This window comes from Spermophilus citellus, assembly GCF_964194105.1.
Source record: "Spermophilus citellus genome assembly, chromosome: 9".
Taxonomy (NCBI): domain Eukaryota; kingdom Metazoa; phylum Chordata; class Mammalia; order Rodentia; family Sciuridae; genus Spermophilus; species Spermophilus citellus.
Window position 1 is genome coordinate 4,782,248 of NC_138191.1, and position 18,314 is coordinate 4,800,561.

The 18,314-nt window shown below is 49.6% G+C and overlaps 1 protein-coding gene across 1 annotated transcript; it reads right to left on the bottom strand.

The window, feature by feature from the left end:
• Nucleotides 1-6,835: 6,835 nt before the first annotated feature.
• Nucleotides 6,836-16,875, bottom strand: LOC308656851 (peptidoglycan recognition protein 3-like; the record flags this gene model as incomplete). Its single annotated transcript, XM_081308204.1, has 8 exons — nucleotides 6,836-7,581; nucleotides 8,233-8,351; nucleotides 9,769-9,967; nucleotides 11,063-11,215; nucleotides 12,041-12,159; nucleotides 14,723-14,924; nucleotides 15,728-15,835; nucleotides 16,827-16,875. 8 exons carry the CDS (start codon nucleotides 16,873-16,875, stop codon nucleotides 7,403-7,405), a joined length of 1,128 nt encoding a protein of 375 aa, XP_081164330.1. The 3' UTR covers nucleotides 6,836-7,402.
• Nucleotides 16,876-18,314: the final 1,439 nt, after the last annotated feature.

Genomic DNA, 18,314 nt, shown 5'->3' on the forward strand with positions numbered 1-18,314 from the left:
AAACATCAGAAATCTGTGGGTCATGAAGCTCTGTCCACTTTTCACAGGCCATAAATCAATCAGAAAAGTCTTTATGCGGTGGACTCAGTAGTGCATACCTGTAATCTCAGCAATTTGGGAGACCAAGGCAGGAGGAGCACAAGTCTGGGTCACTTAGAGAGACCCTTTCTCAATAAAGAATTACAGGGGCGCAGGGCACAGCGGTGCATGCCTGTAGTCCTAGCGGCTCCAGAGGCTGAGGCAGGAGGATCATGAGCTCAAAGCCAGCCTCAGCAGCAGCAAAGCGCTAAGCAACTCAGTGAGACCCTGCCCCTAAATAAAAAACAAAATAGGGCTGGGGGTGTGGCTCAGTGGTTGAGTGCTCCTGAGTTCAATCCCAAAAGAAAGAGAGAGAGAGAGAGAGAGAGAGAGAGAGAGAGAGAGAATTTTTTAAAAAAGAATTAAAGGGTCTGGGGAGGTGGCTCAGTGATACAGCCTCCTCCCCAATACTGAAGAGGAGGAGGAGGAGAAGTCTTACACATCGTACTTTTCCCACTGTTTGAACACAATACTATTCCCTACACACCCGGCTCAGGTCTAGGTGGTTTTCGCAAAGTGAACAACAAGACCTAAGGCCACAATTCCAGAAGATGCCCACTTGAAACAGGAAATCCGTCACATGTGTAAAAAGACTATGAGAGGAGGGTAAGTAAGAATGGAGTTAAGAGATACTCTCATCTTTTAGCTATAAACTATTATAAAAATTCCAGATTTGGGACTCATTAGAAGAAGAAGAAGAATGATGAATGAAATTGATGACTGTGGGTGCTAAAAATGAATTAATTGATAGTCACATCTGGTGCCCATACCACACACAAACACAGGCATGCTCCAGGGATCCTAAGATGCACAGTGCTGTAGATACCTTTGGGGTTGACAATAAACCAAAGCAAAGATTCATGGCTAATGGGTTGTATTGTCAGCCTGGAGGGAGATCTCTGCAAAAATAGCACAAGGCCACAATAGTACAGGAAAATAAGTGCTCAACCTCGGGCTGAGTCTGGTACCATCTGTAAAATTGGGACCACGTGCCCTCCCGGTTCACAGCAGCATTCTTGTGAGGGTCCAGTGGGGTGATCTGTGTCAAAGTGCCTGCACTCATTGCCCAATGCATATGTCTGATGGATGCTGGGTGATAATGCAGGATTTGAATATAAATGCTGAAGATTAAAAAAAAAGTGAGCAATGAATCACAGAGGATGACAAAATTGAGATTTAAGAGGGTTTCAAAAGATTTGAATTATGGGGAAAGACTACTGTGACTCTAAATCAAGACAAACCGGAGTCCTGCAGCTAGGTTGAAAAACAGGCCCAGCAAGGCATGATGGGTAAGAGGGGGTTAATGGCAGTTATGATGAAGTGGGGGCAGGTGGTGTGACCAGAGGATGACTCAGAACTACACAATTCCATGGGATTTTTACGTGTGTTGCCCTATTAATTGAAGAATATTGTTGGACCAAGAAACTAGAGTTCCTCTAGTGAACTCCAGGCGTCCATTTCCGGTCATCAACTGTGAAAGGCGTGTGAGCCCCCCCCCAGGACATCCGGTGTGGACAGCACCAAGGCTTGCTCTTCCTGTGTGGCTGAATTAACTGAATCCCTCTGATTCCAACAGGATTCCTCAGCTTTCAAAAAGAGATGCTAATTCCTGCAAAGCCATTTTGAGGATTAAATGATATCGTGTATGGTATGTGCCTCGCAGAATCTGCATGCAGAAAGGACAATCAGATGCCATTAGGCACTCAGCCCTTCCAGTCCCCCAGTAGGGACTCTGCTCTGTGGGTCTGCTGCCACCTGCTGATCCCAGCTCAGTTCCTGCTGATCCCTCCATCTTCCTAAGCTGGATCCTTCCCCGCCACCACCCAAGGGGAGCTGAGTGCAGACCAACTGCACTTGCTGCCTGCTCCGCATCTGCTCCCCAGACCTTGGGATTCGGTCTGTCTGAAATATTGGCTGAGCTTCTACTGAGCACCAGGATCAAACAAGAGCATCGGGGTGACAAACAAGGGCTCACTGAGCCTAAAGTCTAGTAGGAAAGTCAAATAAAGTGTGTGTGTGTGTGTGTGTGTGTGTGCGCGCGCGCGTGTGCCCACACACACACACACACAGAGACAGAGAGAGAAAACATATATAAATAAGTATTATAAATGAACAGAGCGCCAAAGAAGAACATAATAGGAGAATCATATTTGAGGACTTTAGGAGCTGGACCTTTAGTAAAAGCAGTGGGTGTGATCTGAGCCCTGGGGGGCGGGGGGATTCCTTCGGCCCCTCCTGGGAGGACAGCCGCCTCACTCTTGTGACTACCAGCCACTGAGCGCACCAGTCTCCCTGGGGGAGAATCCCCAGCTCCCTGCCCATGGGGAGGCACTCCTTACCCCAGCCCACTGTGGGAACTTCCCTAAAGGTCACTGCCATCCCTCCCAGGAGTCCCACCCCTGCCCACCGCCTTCCACCTAATAACACCTTCCACCCTCTCAGAGCTCCCTCTAATTAGGGCCCTTCCCTCCACCCCCTGCCTGCAGAACCTGCTGGGCCAGAAACTCATGTAATCCTGCTCTGTCTCTAAACTTTTGGAAAATGTGCACCTTCCCCAGAACCACCCTGCTCCTGGCCTCTTGCCCATCTCCTCCCACTCCTGGCACCCCGTGGCCCTCGGGCAGGGTGAAGAGGTGATTTTTTTTTAATAATAACTTTATTGAGATGAAATGACTATCACAAAGCCTACCTTTTTGATACAATATGTAGTTCACTGGTTTTGTATACTCACGCATTGTGTGTTGAACTCCACTACCTCATATCAGAATGTTTGCCTCATCCCCCTCCAAATCCATTAGCAGTCGCTCCCATTTCTCCCTCCCTGCCCACCCCCAGCCCCTGTAGAATAACTCTCAGTGACTTTCTCTGTTCTGTGCATTCCATACAAATGGGATCATGGATGTGTGGCCTTTTGCGACTGTCTGCTTTCACTTAGCGTAGTGTTTTCAAGGGTCATCCGCGTGTAGCTTGTGTCAAAACTCCGCTCCTTTCTGTGGCTGAATGATGCCCACTGTCTAGATGTTTATCCACACATCGTGGATGGATGCCCGAGTCGGCTCTGCTCTTTTATCATCATGACTGAAGCTGCTACATACAAGTTTTTGTGTGAACGGGACTTTAATTCTTTTTTTTTTTAATATTTATTTATTTATTTTTCTAGTTTTTGGCGGACACAACATCTTTGTTGGTATGTGGTGCTGAGGATCGAACCCGGGCCACACGCATGCCAGGCGAGCGCACTACCGCTGAGCCACATCCCCAGCCCGGGACTTTAATTCTTGAAGAGGTGATTTTGAGGTTCTTCCACAGGACTGAGGCTTGGTTAGCACCGCCACCCCTCTCCCACTATTTTTTTCACACTAGCATATTCTAGAGAAAAGACAAAGGCGGAACAGAGCAGAACAGAAGGATATAGAAATAGACAAAGAGGAAGAGCCCAGGAAGCGTGGGCCGGGTATGAGCCAGAACCCCAGGAAGAATCTTCCTGAGTGGGCCACTGGGAGGGAGACAGCACAGGACAGCGGGGCTGTGGTCACCACAGTGAGAAAGTCACAGAAGCCCCAGGTGGGGGGCATATTGGTGCTGGAGAACATGTCTTCCCTCATGTCTCACACTGGTGGGGAAGTCACCCGAGGGTGGGGATGAGTCATGGCCTGGAATTGAGAAGGAATTAGCCGGTGAGAAATGTAACCAGTCAGGGCAGTGGGCTGGGTCCGTGCAGCAAGAAGACAGGAATTTTCCACTCTGCGGCAAGCATCCAAGACCAGTTGAAAGACAAGCTGCCGCCCGCCCCTGGGGACCTCACCCTGCCTTTCATTCCAGACACTCAGGTGGCCCCAGTAATGTGCCTGGCCCTGCAGGAGGCCCTGAAGATGGCACAGGCCCCAGGGAGGCCAGGCTCAAGAAGAGGCAAGTGAGGGGTCAGGGGTAAGTCTAGAGAAGCCCTGGGCACTTGGGGAAGGAGATGTCATTTCTGATATGGCGAAGCAAGGAGCCTTCTGGAAGAGCTAGCCTTCAGAAAGCACTTTAAAAAGCAGGTGGAATTGGAGACGTCAAAATGTGGGGTGGGGTGGCAGGAGAGAAAGCATCAGGATGGGAAGCCCAAAGGATGAGGCTCAGAGTAATCCCACCAGTTCTAGGGGAAAGAGTAGATGGGAATTCGATCTCAGAAGCCCCGTTGACTCTGTCGGAAAGAGGAGGCATAACATGATGTCTGTCAGAGGGTGGCAGGAACCGTGCCTTAGCTCGGAACCCGAGTGCCCCTTCCTTTACCAACTTGAACAGATCATCTTCCCGCTCTGGGTTCAATCTTCAATTAAATAGGGGGCTTTGATCAACATAGTATTCACAATTCTGAAACCAGAGAAATTTTTGGAGAGTTTCCCTCCACCCAGCTTGAAATTATGGAAAACAGCTGAGTGGGTGAGCTCTGGAGTCCCTCCCAACTTGACATCCAGGGGGCTGGGAAGGAGGTATGACCTCCCGTTCCCCACCTGGCTTCTTCAGATCTGAGGGCCTGCTTGTGTGCCAGGCCCCTCCCGGCTGTCACCAGGTGTGGGCTCAGGCTGCACAAACTCCCCCAGGTGGCTGAGGTCAGTGCTCACAAAAGCACATCCTTCCTGCCAGAGTCAAACAGGACCCACTGACAGCACAGTCTATAATGGTGACAATCACTCTACTGGTGACAATCATCATGGTCCTCAACTAATTTTAATGGAACCGTGATTGTATGCTGGGTATAGTTCTAAGATCCCTCCATGGGATAGATAATTCGTAAAACCCAGAGATTTAAACATCACAGCCATCACTTGAGGAGGCTGTTAGTATAATCCCCACTTTAAGTGATTAGAGGGGGAGAGAGGAAGAAGTTCTCTGTAAAAGAGCCCAGAGGGGACACCTGTCATTCTGTCATCCCAGCAGCTCAGGAGGCTGAGGCAGGAGGATCACAAATTCAACGCCAGCCTCAGCAACTTAGCAACTTAGCAAAGCCTCATGCAACTTGGAGAGACCTGTCTCTAATTAAAATATTAAAAGGGCTGGGGATGTGGATCAGGGATATGGTTCAACCCCAGATACCAATATATATGTCACAAAGACGCTAACTGCACACAACAGGCTACCTCAGAATCTGCCTTGAGAAAACTTCTGCCAGCTGAGGGCTCTGATTTTACTCAGATTGTATATTTAAGATCAATAAAAGTAGATAATTAGAGAAAGGAATAATCCAGACCATGCAATACTGTGGAGTATTTCTAATTTTTTTTATTGGTGCCTTACAGTTATACTTAATGGTGGGATTCATTATACCATCTTTCTGCTCACACATAACATAATTTGATCAATCTCATTTAACACTGCGGTTTGGAGGAGGCCTCCGTGGATGCTGACAGAGACGGGGGAGTCTACAAATCCCTCTCCAGAACCGCCCGGGGCAGAGTCTGTGGGGATAGGCCAACAAGCCCCGGAGGCCTGGAAATAGGGTTTAAATCTACTTTGGAGGATTGTAAGGAAGGCCCAGAAATTGAAAGTGCCTTCATCTGTTTTATACTGCTAGAAGAGAATGACTGAGACTGTATCGTTTGTATTTTTTAAAAAGACATTTATTTTTTACAGTCTGGAGGCTGGAAAGTCCAAAGTCCAGAGGCCCACGTTTGAGGAGGCCTTTTTGCTGCATCATTCCGTGGCAGAATGTAGAAGAGCCAGGGAGCATGCGCGTGCACACTCTGAGAGAGAGCTGAGTCTACTTTTATAACAAACCCAGCTCGTAATAAGGTCAATGCATTAATCACCTTGTTGAAGTTCCATCTCTCAACACTTGTCACCAATGAGGGACTTAATTTCCAACACATGAGCTTTGAGAAACACTTTGAGACCACAGCAAACAGCTCTTTCATGAGACCATTTCTCAGGAGCTCAGTCTTACCCCTGGCTGCTTCCTGCAGGAGGAGGCTTTAACTCACCCTTGGGGGGTAGGGCTCCCCAGGAAAGTCTGCACCCAGCCCCACACCCACAGGAAGCCCTGGGCAGACAAAGAGACTTCTCTGCTCATGCAAATCAGGAGTGAGAGTGTCCTTGGCGACGCTCTAGACAAACTATTCCTTCCCCTGGTGACCCACCCCGGTGCCTGAGGAGAAATAACTAATGGACAGAGATAATCCGGTGAGACTGGGGGAGTCTTTCAGAAGCACAGAGCTGTGGAGATGTAGGCTGTTAAAACATGCCCCTGGCAAAGATGTGAAAACCCTCTAAAAGCAAAACACAGTGTAAATGCCACAGGAAGGTGGGGGGGGGCACATTTCTGGCTTCTTCCCCTTACTCCACCCCTTCTTCCTCCTCCCCTCTTCCCCGGTTTTTGGATCAGGCCCAGTGAAGCAAGCTCTTGTGTGCTTCCACGGAAGCAGTGGGTTGTCTGGCTCTTCCCTGCAGGCAGGAGGAGCCCGGGCAGGGAGGGGTGCAGAGCACCATGGCTCCTGGTCCTTGGCCAGCCAGGCACCTAGCAGGGTCCAACCAGGCATGGACAGGCACTGGGCAGCCTGTACTGACCCTGGAGGAGCACCTAGTCCATCCTCAGGGTTCTCTAGGGGGACAGGGACCTAGGACCCTAGAGACATAGCACCCATTTCAGACAAGCCACCAGAGTGGGAGGGAACAGGACAGAGAGAGTGTTGATGGGACAGGGCATGTGCAGGAGGGCTCCCCAGAGAGGGCTGAGGGGGGAAACTGGCCAGGTGAGCAGGAGCTAGGGTCACTGGCCTACTCACCATCTCTTCAGCAAACATCTAAAACTCCTATTAAACAGACACTGCTCGGGAACAGAGGACACAGGGGTCAGCAGAACTCAGCTTCTCCCCTAAGAAACTCAGACCCAGAAGAAAAGAATCAGACATCACTATAAAAATATAGTCATGAAATAAAGTCTGCATCCAAACCTGCACAAGTTGCTGTGTGAGCAGAGAGGAGAAGTGGGCAGCCGGGCCCGGGTGACGGATGAGAGCGGGGGGACTTCCAGGAAGGCCACAGGGCAAGGCACACCAGGCAGAGGGACCCGTACAAAAGAAGGAGAAGTCTGACGGGAACCAGGCAACCATCTCACCCGGCCCAGCACGTGGTGCCCAGGGGAGAGGACTGGGCTGAGACTCAGAGGGCTGTGGGTACCCAGCTGATAGCCTGGAGGATGCTGGGGAGCATTGGCATGAGGACACGGTCACCTCAGCCTGAGAAAGGTGGGGCTTGTAGGAGAGGGGACACAGATGGTAACCCTGGGGCGGAGGTGCCGACAGTGAGGTGCAGCCGGGGAGAGCAGCCTCAGGAGCGGGGGCCCCCCTCAGTGTTTGAAGTGAGGCCACGTCTTGATGATGTTGTACAAAGCCTGCCCAGGGGACAGAAGGTTAGCCACATCACTGTGGCCCACCAGCAGGTAGTTGGGGTCCAGGTACCCCTTGACCACGGCACACTGGATCAGGTCCTGGGCTGTGTCCAGGGAGGCCGCATTCGGAGGTTTTTCTGCAAAACATTTACTCCGTCAATCATTAGAGTATCAAGGTGCTGGTTCAGGGCAGGGACAAGCAGCTAGATTCCAGTCTCCCCTCGTCAGTCCCCACTAAATCCCACCATCTCCCTGACCCACAAATTCACAGGAACTGTAGCAATCAGACACAGAAAGAGGACAAGGCTCTGTGCTCCCCATTCCCCATGGCAAAAGTTTCTTCCAGTAAGTCGAAAGGCGCCCTGGAGTACAGCTCCAGCGTGACACACCACTTCTTAGCAAGAACAGAGCAGATCCAGGACCGGATTGGACTGTGCCCTAGTCAACACTGTTGCCATGGTTACCAAGGAAGAGGACACATTTGCCAGCTGAGCCATAACAGCCCCTAAGTTTGCAAAAGATGTTTCTCCTACCTTGCCCCACGCTTGCTTGAACACGGGCATGAAGTGAAGTGGGGCTGGGGGTGGGGAGGGGCGAATTGGGGATAGTGTTTTGTCTGGGAGGGGCTCCTGATGGCATGCATTCTGGACCAAGTCCACTTTAAAATATTCCACTGGCTCCACCACTTTAGAAAGCGCCAGGCTGCCACCTGTGCCCCCAGGGTATTCCTGAGTATTCCGAAGGGGACTTCATCTCCCAGAACCCCTCTGCCCATCTTCCTCCCTTACCTACGAAGTTGCCTATGAAGGCAATTCCTAGAGCAATGTCGTTGTATCCATAGGTGTGGGAGCCTTGGACGTTCCAGCCAACGCCTTCATACACGGCACCATCCTGGCCCACCAGGAAGCTAGAATTGGGCAAAGGAAATGAAGACAGTCACCCCCGGGGAGCAGAGTTTGTTGCATTCGTTCCTTCCACCATTCATTCACTCTCTCATCCATCGTCACGTATTGACTGACTGTCTCTCGAGTGCCAGTGTGCACAGAGGCCCCAAACAAAGACACCACCCACCTCCATGTGCCTTTGTCCTCACCACTTCACTAAATCTGATTCTTAAGATGACTAGTGACCTCCTTGGCACTAAATACAGAGGACACTTACCTCTGGGAAACATTGGCCCCGCTGGCCATGATCTTGAAATATTCTCTTCCCCAGGCTTCCCCAGCCCACACCATCCTGATCCCCCCCACTCCGCGGCTCCCCTGGGTCTCTCTGCCACCCCACCTTCCCTTCACCAAGAGTTGTGATCTTTAGGACCCTGGACTGCTTCCTTGGGACCCTGGTCTAGCCCTTTCTCTCTTTTCATTCAATGAATTCACCCTGAACCATCAGCTTCCATGGTTTCAATCATTGTCTATAAAAGCCACCTGTCTTGGGTATGGTGGCACCCGCCTATAATACCAGCAACTAGGAAGGCTGAGGCAGGAGAGTCAGAAGTTCAAGACCAGCCTCAGCAATTTAGCAAGGCCCTTGAACAACTTAGTGAGACCCTGTCTTAAAATAAAAAAAATAAAGAGGGCTGGGGATGTAACTCAGTGGTTAAGCACCTCTGGGATCAATCCCCGGTATTAAAAAAAAAAATGCTGAGATTAAGTTACAAATGAAATTTCTCATACGCTAACCCTAAATCCACTCTATGAAATTCCAAGGCACCTCCCAAGTAGCTTCTGCTATTCTATTAGTTTAACAGGTTTCTTCATCTTACAGTTGGCATAAAGGGAATCAAAGGAGCACATTTTAATCTCATTCCCTGTCTTCAAACAGAAAACGTATCATTGTCCGGACTGTAGAGATGAGACAAAAACGACCCACAGAGGTTAAAAATTTCCATATCTATAAACAGAGCGAACAGCAGAGCACAGCAGCCTTCTAATACTGCAGAGAGTCAGTGTGGGCTTGGGCCAGACCAAGGTGGTGGGAGAGCAGGGCCTTTGCCTCTGGCTGACCAGAAGGGGCTGCAGAGAAAGTGCACACCCCCTCAATGGCCTTCCCTGGGGGCCTCACAGTTTGCTTTATCTCTACTGCTTCCAGAGCCTTCTTTTCAGGGTCTCCCCAACCACTCTTGGATAATGTGTGCACGAGATAAAAGTAGCCCTACCAAGGCTCTAATGACTCTCAGTCTAGAGTCTTGCAACTCAAAATGCAATGCCTTAAGTGAAGTCCTGCCACAAAGGCAGGGCTCAGGCAGAGCCAGCTCCTTCCCCAGGCCTCCTTTCCACAGCCCTGAAGAAGCAAGGGGTCATGTTTCCGTTGGTCCCACTTACTGATAGCCGATGTCACAAAAGTCTAGCTTGTCCATGTGGAAGGACTGTATGTCTCTGACGCTGCTCAGGCAGTCCACGGACACACTGCAGCTGGTCCCAGCCGTGTGGATGATGATGACGTATTTGGCTGGGAGGCTCATTTGAGGGCAGTGTGTCTCTCTGGCCTCCCAAGCAGACCGTGGGGTGATGTCGGGGCAAGCTGAAGTGAGACGGAAAATCAAGAAAGTGGGGATTTGCCTTTGCTCCTTTGTGAACAACCTCACAACCACAGGGGGATCTATACCCCAGTCTCACCCCAGTATCTAGCACCCATGGGCACATCCTAACATGAACTTGACTCTAGGAGTTTGGAAAGTTCAGGAATGGATTGTCTGGGTCAGGTTGCTGAAGCCAAGGGACAGGGTTCTGATGACTACAGAAAAACTGCATAAGTAAAAGGGAACACTGTCAGTCAAACAGAGGAATGGCCATCTTCTTTAAATAACAAAGTAAACCTGCATGTTTATGTACGCGTTACAAATACATGTATATTATGTAACAAGACTGATAAGCAGAAATCAGCTCATTTTTTAACTGATCACATGTATATGGAAATTATTCAAAAATCTATTTGAAAACTACAAATGTTAAGGAGTTATCATTTTTGAAGATGGTACCTGTTATAAATAAGTCATGGCAATATTATTTTAATGGGATAGAGAAGAGTCCAGGAAAGTGCCTGTTATGGTTTGGATATGAGGTGTCCCCCAAAACTCCAGTGTTAACACAGGAATATTGGAGGTATTCCAGGTAGACTATGAGAGCAGCAACCTAATCAGCCCATCCTGGTTGGAATGGAGGAACCAGGCAGTTAGTGTAGGCAGGTGAGGTGTTCCTGGCGGAGCTGGGTCCCTGAGGACATGCCCTGGAAGGGGTCGTCTTTTGCTGTGGCCCCTTCTCCCCATCCCCTGCTTCACAGCTACCATGAGTGAGCAGCTTTCCTGCACTCTGCCTTCCACCACGATGCTCACCTCAGTCTCAGAGCAATGGAGTTGGCTGAACTTGAACCAAACCTCTGAAACCATGATCCCAAAATAAACCTTTCGCCTCCGAAGAGGGTTTGCTGGGTATTTTGGCCACAGTGGCACAACTCTGGCTCAAACAGTGCCTTCTCAGAATTTTGCAGGTGTTGACATTGTGATAGGTGTGAGACGTTCTGGATCCAGGAAGCCCAGGAGATCTCAGCAGGAAAGAGCCCTCCCAAGTGTGTTTGGGTGGTGAAGCGGAGCAGTCTGAGGCAGGGTGAGGGTCTTACCTTTACTGGACACCCCTGGGTGCTGAGGGGCCAGGCAGGTCTCTTCTTTCAAGAGAAGTGGCTGAATGTACCTGGGTGAGAGGTGACCCTTCTGGATGGCATAGAAGATCAGGCCCTCTGCAGCTGATAAGGCAGCAGGGCTGGGTCTGCTGCCTAGAAATGGATGACAGGGAACACAGCACGGTCAGTAGTCCAACCTGGACTGGGGAAGATAAGATGACCACCTGAGCCGAGTGACGGGTGGATGGTCAGAGAGGAAACTGGTCCAATAGCTGGGACAGAGGGTCAGAGCTATTCAGACACACTCTTCCAAATGCCAACTGAGGCTTTATTTATCTGCTCCATCTGTGGGTGGCAGGGCCAGAAGGAGGTCAAAGATAAATGCAAAAAAGGCCCACTGACCCACGGTGATGGCCCAGCATGGGGAAAAGGTGACATATTTCCTATGTAGTTGCCATGATCAAGTATGTGGCAAGCTCTCTACATACATGAACTCACAGTTCTCACTGGAAATCCCTGAGAAAAATGCCATTATTGGCCTCAGTTATCAACTAGTGCCAGTTATTATCTATTAGCTCTCGACTCCACCCCTGCTCTGAGCTCTCCTCCGTTTTGGTTTTGTGCAGGATTGCACTTGGCTACAGTCCTACACACTGCATCTCTCTGGCTTTCTTTCCCGGTGAGCTCTGGTAGGGATCTAAGGTGGAAGACACTGGAAGAAGAAATACCCCATGTCGGGGCGTCAGTGTCAGATAACTTCAGACCCCAGAACTGATGGCGATCACTGTGAGCCCCAGCAATGTCCAGGGTGGCCTCAGCAGGACGGGGACGGTCACAGACTCCAGTGGAGAAAAGAACCTCAGGAGACGGGTGATTATCAGAGGATGGGCATGATTTAGGCTGAAAGCATTGAGACTGGGAGATGAAGGAGGCTGTAGACCACTCTCGGGCAAAGAGACCACGGGGATCGGCCATTACCTATCTTATTGCCAAAGAAGGCAATGCCCAGGGAGACGTTGTTGTAGCCTTGGGTGTGCGAACCCTGGACATTCCAGCCGACACCTTCGTACACCCTGCCATCGTCCCCAACCAGGAAGCTGCCAAACAAGGAAATGAGTTTAAGGGGAAATCTCTGTAACAGAAAACCCCTCACTAATCCTCAGTGGCAAATGGGATTCTAGGTGCTCATAAGTAAGTACTGTGCTTCAATAACACAATAACAGTCAGGGGGACAGAATGACAGATGTTAGACCTCTAAGAGACACGGGAATAGACTTCAACTTTTTACTTAGCTTACTTGTGCTTTCCGGAATCTCACTTTAAAATACGCATTTGTTTCAAAGTGGAAGTTGAATGTGTGACTTTCAGGGACATTTTGTTCAATATTTTCAAGGGCTTGAGAATCCATTAATCGTGTTTTTAAATTACGGGACCAAGCACTTGAACATTCTTTCAAACAATGACCTGACCCTCAGGAGTTCCTTTAAAGTGCCTTTTTCTTTGGCTTCTCCTTAGAAATTCCTTTAAGCTCTTCTTTATCATAGAAACTTTTTTAGAATGTTCTCTTTTTTTTTTCACTTCACTTTGAAATCCAATGTGTGTTCATTTTTATTCTCCCTGTTCATTCATCTCTGCCTCTTTATATATATACTCCTCGTTCCAGTCTTCAGAATCGATATTCTCACAACTCTTGCCATATTGAGCTTTCACTACCTCCTGAGTTTCCGAAGCCAACTGAACACTGAAGGGACATGTGCTTCCCCAAAGTCAAGCAAAGACCCTGCATTCAGTCAAACTGACTTCCCACCTCACAATGAGCATCGGGGTGGGAGCCCGACACGACCACCAAATCCCCTGCAGAAGCCTGAGGTTAGTCCAATGTGAACAGCCCCTCAGGGCTACAGTCAGCTGTAAGAAGTGGATACAGTTAAGTGGTCACTGCAGAAACCTGACTTCCAGGTGCAGTGGTTGAAATCGCTTACACATGCTGTGGTTTAAGTAGGCAAAGCCGCAGTGACCATTGCAGGGCAGTGTAGGTACGAGAAGCGGAGACAGGAGAGGCACTGCGGTGATCACAGTCAAAACAGCATCCCCAGAGGGTGAGCTGAGATGCCCCACCATCCTAGGGATGGCCGTGGCTACAACCAAGATCTCCAACTGTTCTTACTTATTGGTGTTTCAAAATAAACAAATCAGCAGGTGTGGATTATCCTTTCCAAGTTGGATAATTCAGACATCATTTCTGTTTGTCTTTGGGATTCTGTAAGACAAAACCCCATTCCAACTCTCGCTTTCTAGATAAATAAAGCTAAATGGAACCATATGATGATTCTATTCCTAGCCTTCTGATCTCCACGGATGGCCACAGTGGTGGTACTGAGTGAGAAAAGGTGCCTGGCCTCAATATCATCCTTAGAGTGGATAACTCCATACACGGAGCAAAGATCTTTCAGCCTCACATTTTTCTTTTTTGTTAAGTTGGTGCATTATAATGACACATGATAGCAAGATGCATTGTGACCTATTCATGCATGCACATGAGACACTGTGGGTCAGTTTCATTCCCCAGTCCTTCCTCTCCCCACCCCCATTCCCTTCCCTAATGGTCTCACTTCTAATTTCATGAGATCGCCCTCCACTTTTGTTTTCTTTTTTTTTTTTTTCTCTTTAGCTCCCAATATAAGAGAAAACAGACTTTCTGAGTTTGGCTTACTTTACTTAATGCTCTCAAGTTCTATCTATTTTCCTGCAAATTATATCATTTCTTTCCTCCAGGTTGAATAAAACTGCATTGTGTATATTCCCACATTTTCTTGTTAATGGCCACCTAGACTGGCTCCATAGTTTGGCGATGGTGAATTGTGCTCCTGTAAACATGGGTGTGCATGGATTGCTATATTATACTGACTTTAATTCTTTAGGATGAATACTGAGGGGCGGTAGCTGGGTCCTGAGGTGGTTCCACCCTAGTCTCTTGAGGAAGCTCCGTGTTGATCCCTGTAGAGGTTGCCCTATCTACAGACCCAGTGGTGTGTAAGTGTGTATTCACTTTAACATGGGGCCCTCCTCCCCACCATTCCTCATGCCCACCCCTCCCTACGTGACCCTGGGGTGGCCCTTCAAGGTAATGAGTAGGAATTCACCACACAGGGACTCCCTGTCGGGGGATTAGAGGGGACAGGGCTGGACTAACAGGCAATCTAGATGCTATCCTGGGTACATGCTCCCTTCCTGTGTCATTCTGAACAAATTCAATCTCCCTTAGTCTCAGCATTCTCACCTGGAAATAAGGAGGTGCTGTTTCCTGCACCCACTCTTTCAAGTAGCTGGGAGGGCCTAACTGGGGGATACCTGTGAAGACCTTTGCCAACTGAGATGTTTGGTGAGCTCCCGGGGGGCATCTACAACTATCACACAACCTTCCTCACCTCTTCTCAGGACTTCCCAAGAATAAAGTCCACCTGAGGAAATGGCTCAGAGTTGCCCCCCCCCCCAGTGATCTCGGGAGGGCTGTGGATTTTGTTTGATCTCCTTTTTAACATTTTTTTTAATTCATTATGAAAGTTAAACATAAATGGAGCCCAGAATATGGGAGAAAGAGAGGAGGGGGATGGGACACATCTTTGGATAGGGGCTTTGGGGACCTGACTGGCCACTTACTTGAACGCTATGTCGCACCAGCCTTTGGTGTGGACAGAATGGAACTGTAGGCCCCGCAGCATCTCACTGCAAATGGTCCGCTCCTGGCACTCCATCCCAGTGAGCTGCTCCGTGATGAGGAAGGCCACGGGTGGGCTCAGGGAAGCCCTGCAGGTGAGTGGTCTAGCCCCCCACTCCTTGCGGGAGACTATGGTGGGAAAGCCTGCAGGGGAGACACTAGATAGCGTGCAGCAGACCCAGCCCAGCCTGCCTGCAAGGAAAGGAGCCCTGGGGGGGACCTTTACCACCTGCAGCCCCTCCCTACCTCCATAGCCCCATCTGGGCTCCACGACCACCCAGAGATGCCTCGCCCTCGGCCTGGGAGGCAGGTTAGTCCCCAGACAGTCTCCCCTCACACGTACCTGGAGGACAAGCCCAGCTTCACCTCCTCCCTGGCCCATATGATCGCCCCTCCTTCAAACATCCCTAGCCAACACCCCACACAGAGCCCCGGGGTTCTGAGCCGCCTTCTCCATCCTTAGCGTGGATTGTTAGGGTGTGTTTCCCTCAACCCTGTTCTCTGCCTGTGTTCACCTCTCTGAGGGGAGTTCTGAGCCTCCTCAGCTAGGGGCTCCAAGCACATAGGAAGAAGACTCTTTCCAGATGGAAACGGTCCAGGGGCAGGGCTGCAAGACACCCACACAGGACTGGGCTGCTCCCAGAAGGTTCCCTTTCTCCTCCTCGTCGTAAGAGCCCCAGGAGCTCTCGAGGAGCACTTCTCTCACCCTGGGAGCTGGGGAGTGAGGGGTGTGTCCTTTCTACCTGGGTTTCTCTCCTCTTTCTTCTCCTGGGTTTTCTCTTCTTTTCCTATCCTTAGACCAAGGAACCCACCTTTACCTGTGAACTCAGGACAGTCCCTGGAAGTCACTGACAGGTGGGCCCCTTGGAACTCTGCCCCCCCTTACCCACTCCCAGCCCAGACTGTCAAGTCCTGAGAAACCCTGGGCAACCCCCAAACAATCTCACGGTTGTGACTCCTGCCAATGAGCTGTGAGATGCTGATATACAGATCCAGAAGCTTCTCTGAGATTCTTCTGTCTAGGGTGTCATCCCAGGAGAACTGTGCGCCATTCCCTGCAAAGGTGCCTGCGTGGGTCCTCAGAGAGCACCTGACCAGCTTGCCCAGGGGCACCTTCCAGACATCCCCACCCCACAGCCCAAGGTCTCTCAGCCTCCCAAGGTCTACAACATCTTGTAGAAAGCCACGAAGGAGAACCACCAACATCTGGTCTCAGCCTGCCCCTGCCTCCCACATCAGCTCCAAGGAGGACTTTACCCACCGTCCCTGCTCCAATCCCCCTCCATCCCGAAGTCTTTCCTGCTGCCTTATCAGAGCAGGGCTGCCTTCCTGGACCACCTGCATACCTGCTGATGGATCCAGTGGGGGCCATTATTTTGAGTCAACACTTCATACTTACATTAGGCACCTATGGGTACCATACAGATTTCTTAAAACAGACACACATGGGTCATGGGTCTGGTCTCAAAACACAAGTCCTACTGAGGATTAGCCAGTGCCAACTTGTCCTCATCCCCCCCCTCCCTCATCTGGTACTGGTCAATACCAGAAGCCAGGGGAGCAATGACAACTGGCAACTGTCCCCAAGGCCACCTCCCACAGGCCAGCTCTGTGATGACAAAGACCCCTCAAATATGCCATCAGAATCGTGGCTTAGAACAACTCCACGAGATAAGCAAGGCAAATAACGACTCCCTCCGCAGCTGGGAAACTGAGGCTCAGCGAGGCTTATTACTTGAGCATTATGCTAACTGTCTCACACTTTGTATCTAATCCTCAAACAACTTTAAGAAATTAGCAATATTATTCTTCCATCACGGAAGCAAATAAAATGCAAAGATTCTGGTTAACTTGTTGAAGATTATAGCAAATGACAGGAAAAGTATTTGAACAGGGATCTGTCAATTCCAGAACAGTGCTCCAGATTGAAAAGCCACACCACCCTCTAGCAAAGGAGGAGCTTTTAGGGGCAATCCTGTTATCCAATGTAAAGATGTCATTTGTCACTCACCAAAAGTACTTGTGATACAAGGGAAGAAAACTTACCCCAGGCCTGGTGACTCAGAGCAAAGAGGACAAGAAGCAGGGGCAGCATCCTCACGTGACCTCAGGTCAACGACAGAGTGCAGATGGTGGCCTGGGAGGACAGTGACCCTGGAAGGACACTGACAGTGAATATGACATGCTCCCTCCTTAGATAGAGCACTCACATACCACTGGTACCCACATCTGCTTCCTGAGGGCCTCCTGAGGGCCAGCACCTGGCTCAGGCTTCCCAAGGTCCTCTGCACACACCAGGTGCTCCATAAATGTGAGCTAACGGGTGGGGAGAGTCGTGGCTAGACACAGGCATTAGTGTTCTCACATTTCTTGATTATATATAAATCAACCCTGCGAGGCTATCTTCACGTGTAGTGCTTTAATTTTACATCTGTCCCTTACAAAATCCCTCCAAGATAAACCTGAGCATCATTTTTGCAGATATGAACACTGACGTTCAGTTGGACCAAATGACAAGGTTTGGTCTTCAGACGGTGCCCTGTTGGAGAGTCAGAGGAGTGTAAAGTCATCGATTCGGTTCTTCACTTTACAAAGATCCCTGACCCATGCTCAGTTAACCTCAGGATACGGTCTCCAAAGGCCTGCCCCAGGGCCCCTCCCTTTCACTAGGTCCCCCCCCCTACAGTTTCTGCCATTGCCCAATTGTCCATTCCACTATGACCCCATCCATGAATTAATCTATTGATAAGATCAGAGCCCTCGAGACCCAATCACCTCATGACCCCAAAGCCCCAACAGAACACTGCTACACTGGGGACTAAGCCTTCAACATGGGACCCTCTAGGGAACAGTATAGATCCGAATCTTAACATTAGAAAATGAGAATAATGACGGCAGTTACTGATCACCTTCTGTAGTCCAGGTATTTTCTGAAGATTCCATGGACCATTTCATTAAGTCCACACCTACCATCAGGAAACAGCCTCAAGCAGTTTAAATCATTTGCTTGAAGTTCCCCAGTGTTGTGATTGGATTTGTAAAATCCCCCAAAGCCTCACATGTTGAAAACTTAATCCCCAGGGCAGCAATGTTCAAAGTGGGGCTTTAGAGAAGTGTTGGATCCTGAGAGCTCGAATCTCATGATCATGGGATTGTCTAACCATGATGCTCACCAAAGGCCCATAGCAATGGAATCAGCTGACCCTGGACTGAGACCATGAGCCAAAATAAATCTTTCCTCCTGTCGGTTATTTTTCTCAGGTATTTTGTCACAAGTGCTGAAAAGCCGACTCACACACCCAACTACCCAGAACCAACCTCTACTACTCAGATCTGTCTGACCCAGAACCTCTGCCTGAAACCACAACCTGCCTGAGTTTCTGATGGTGGAGATTTCTTCAAGTGACCCCAGAAGACAAACCACAGAATCACTACGGTCCCCACCACCAGCAGCTCCAGGAATTTTTTCTGCTCTTTCAGACAGCAGTGACTAGCATACTCATGTTCAGTCAATATGAAATATCAAGCTATCAA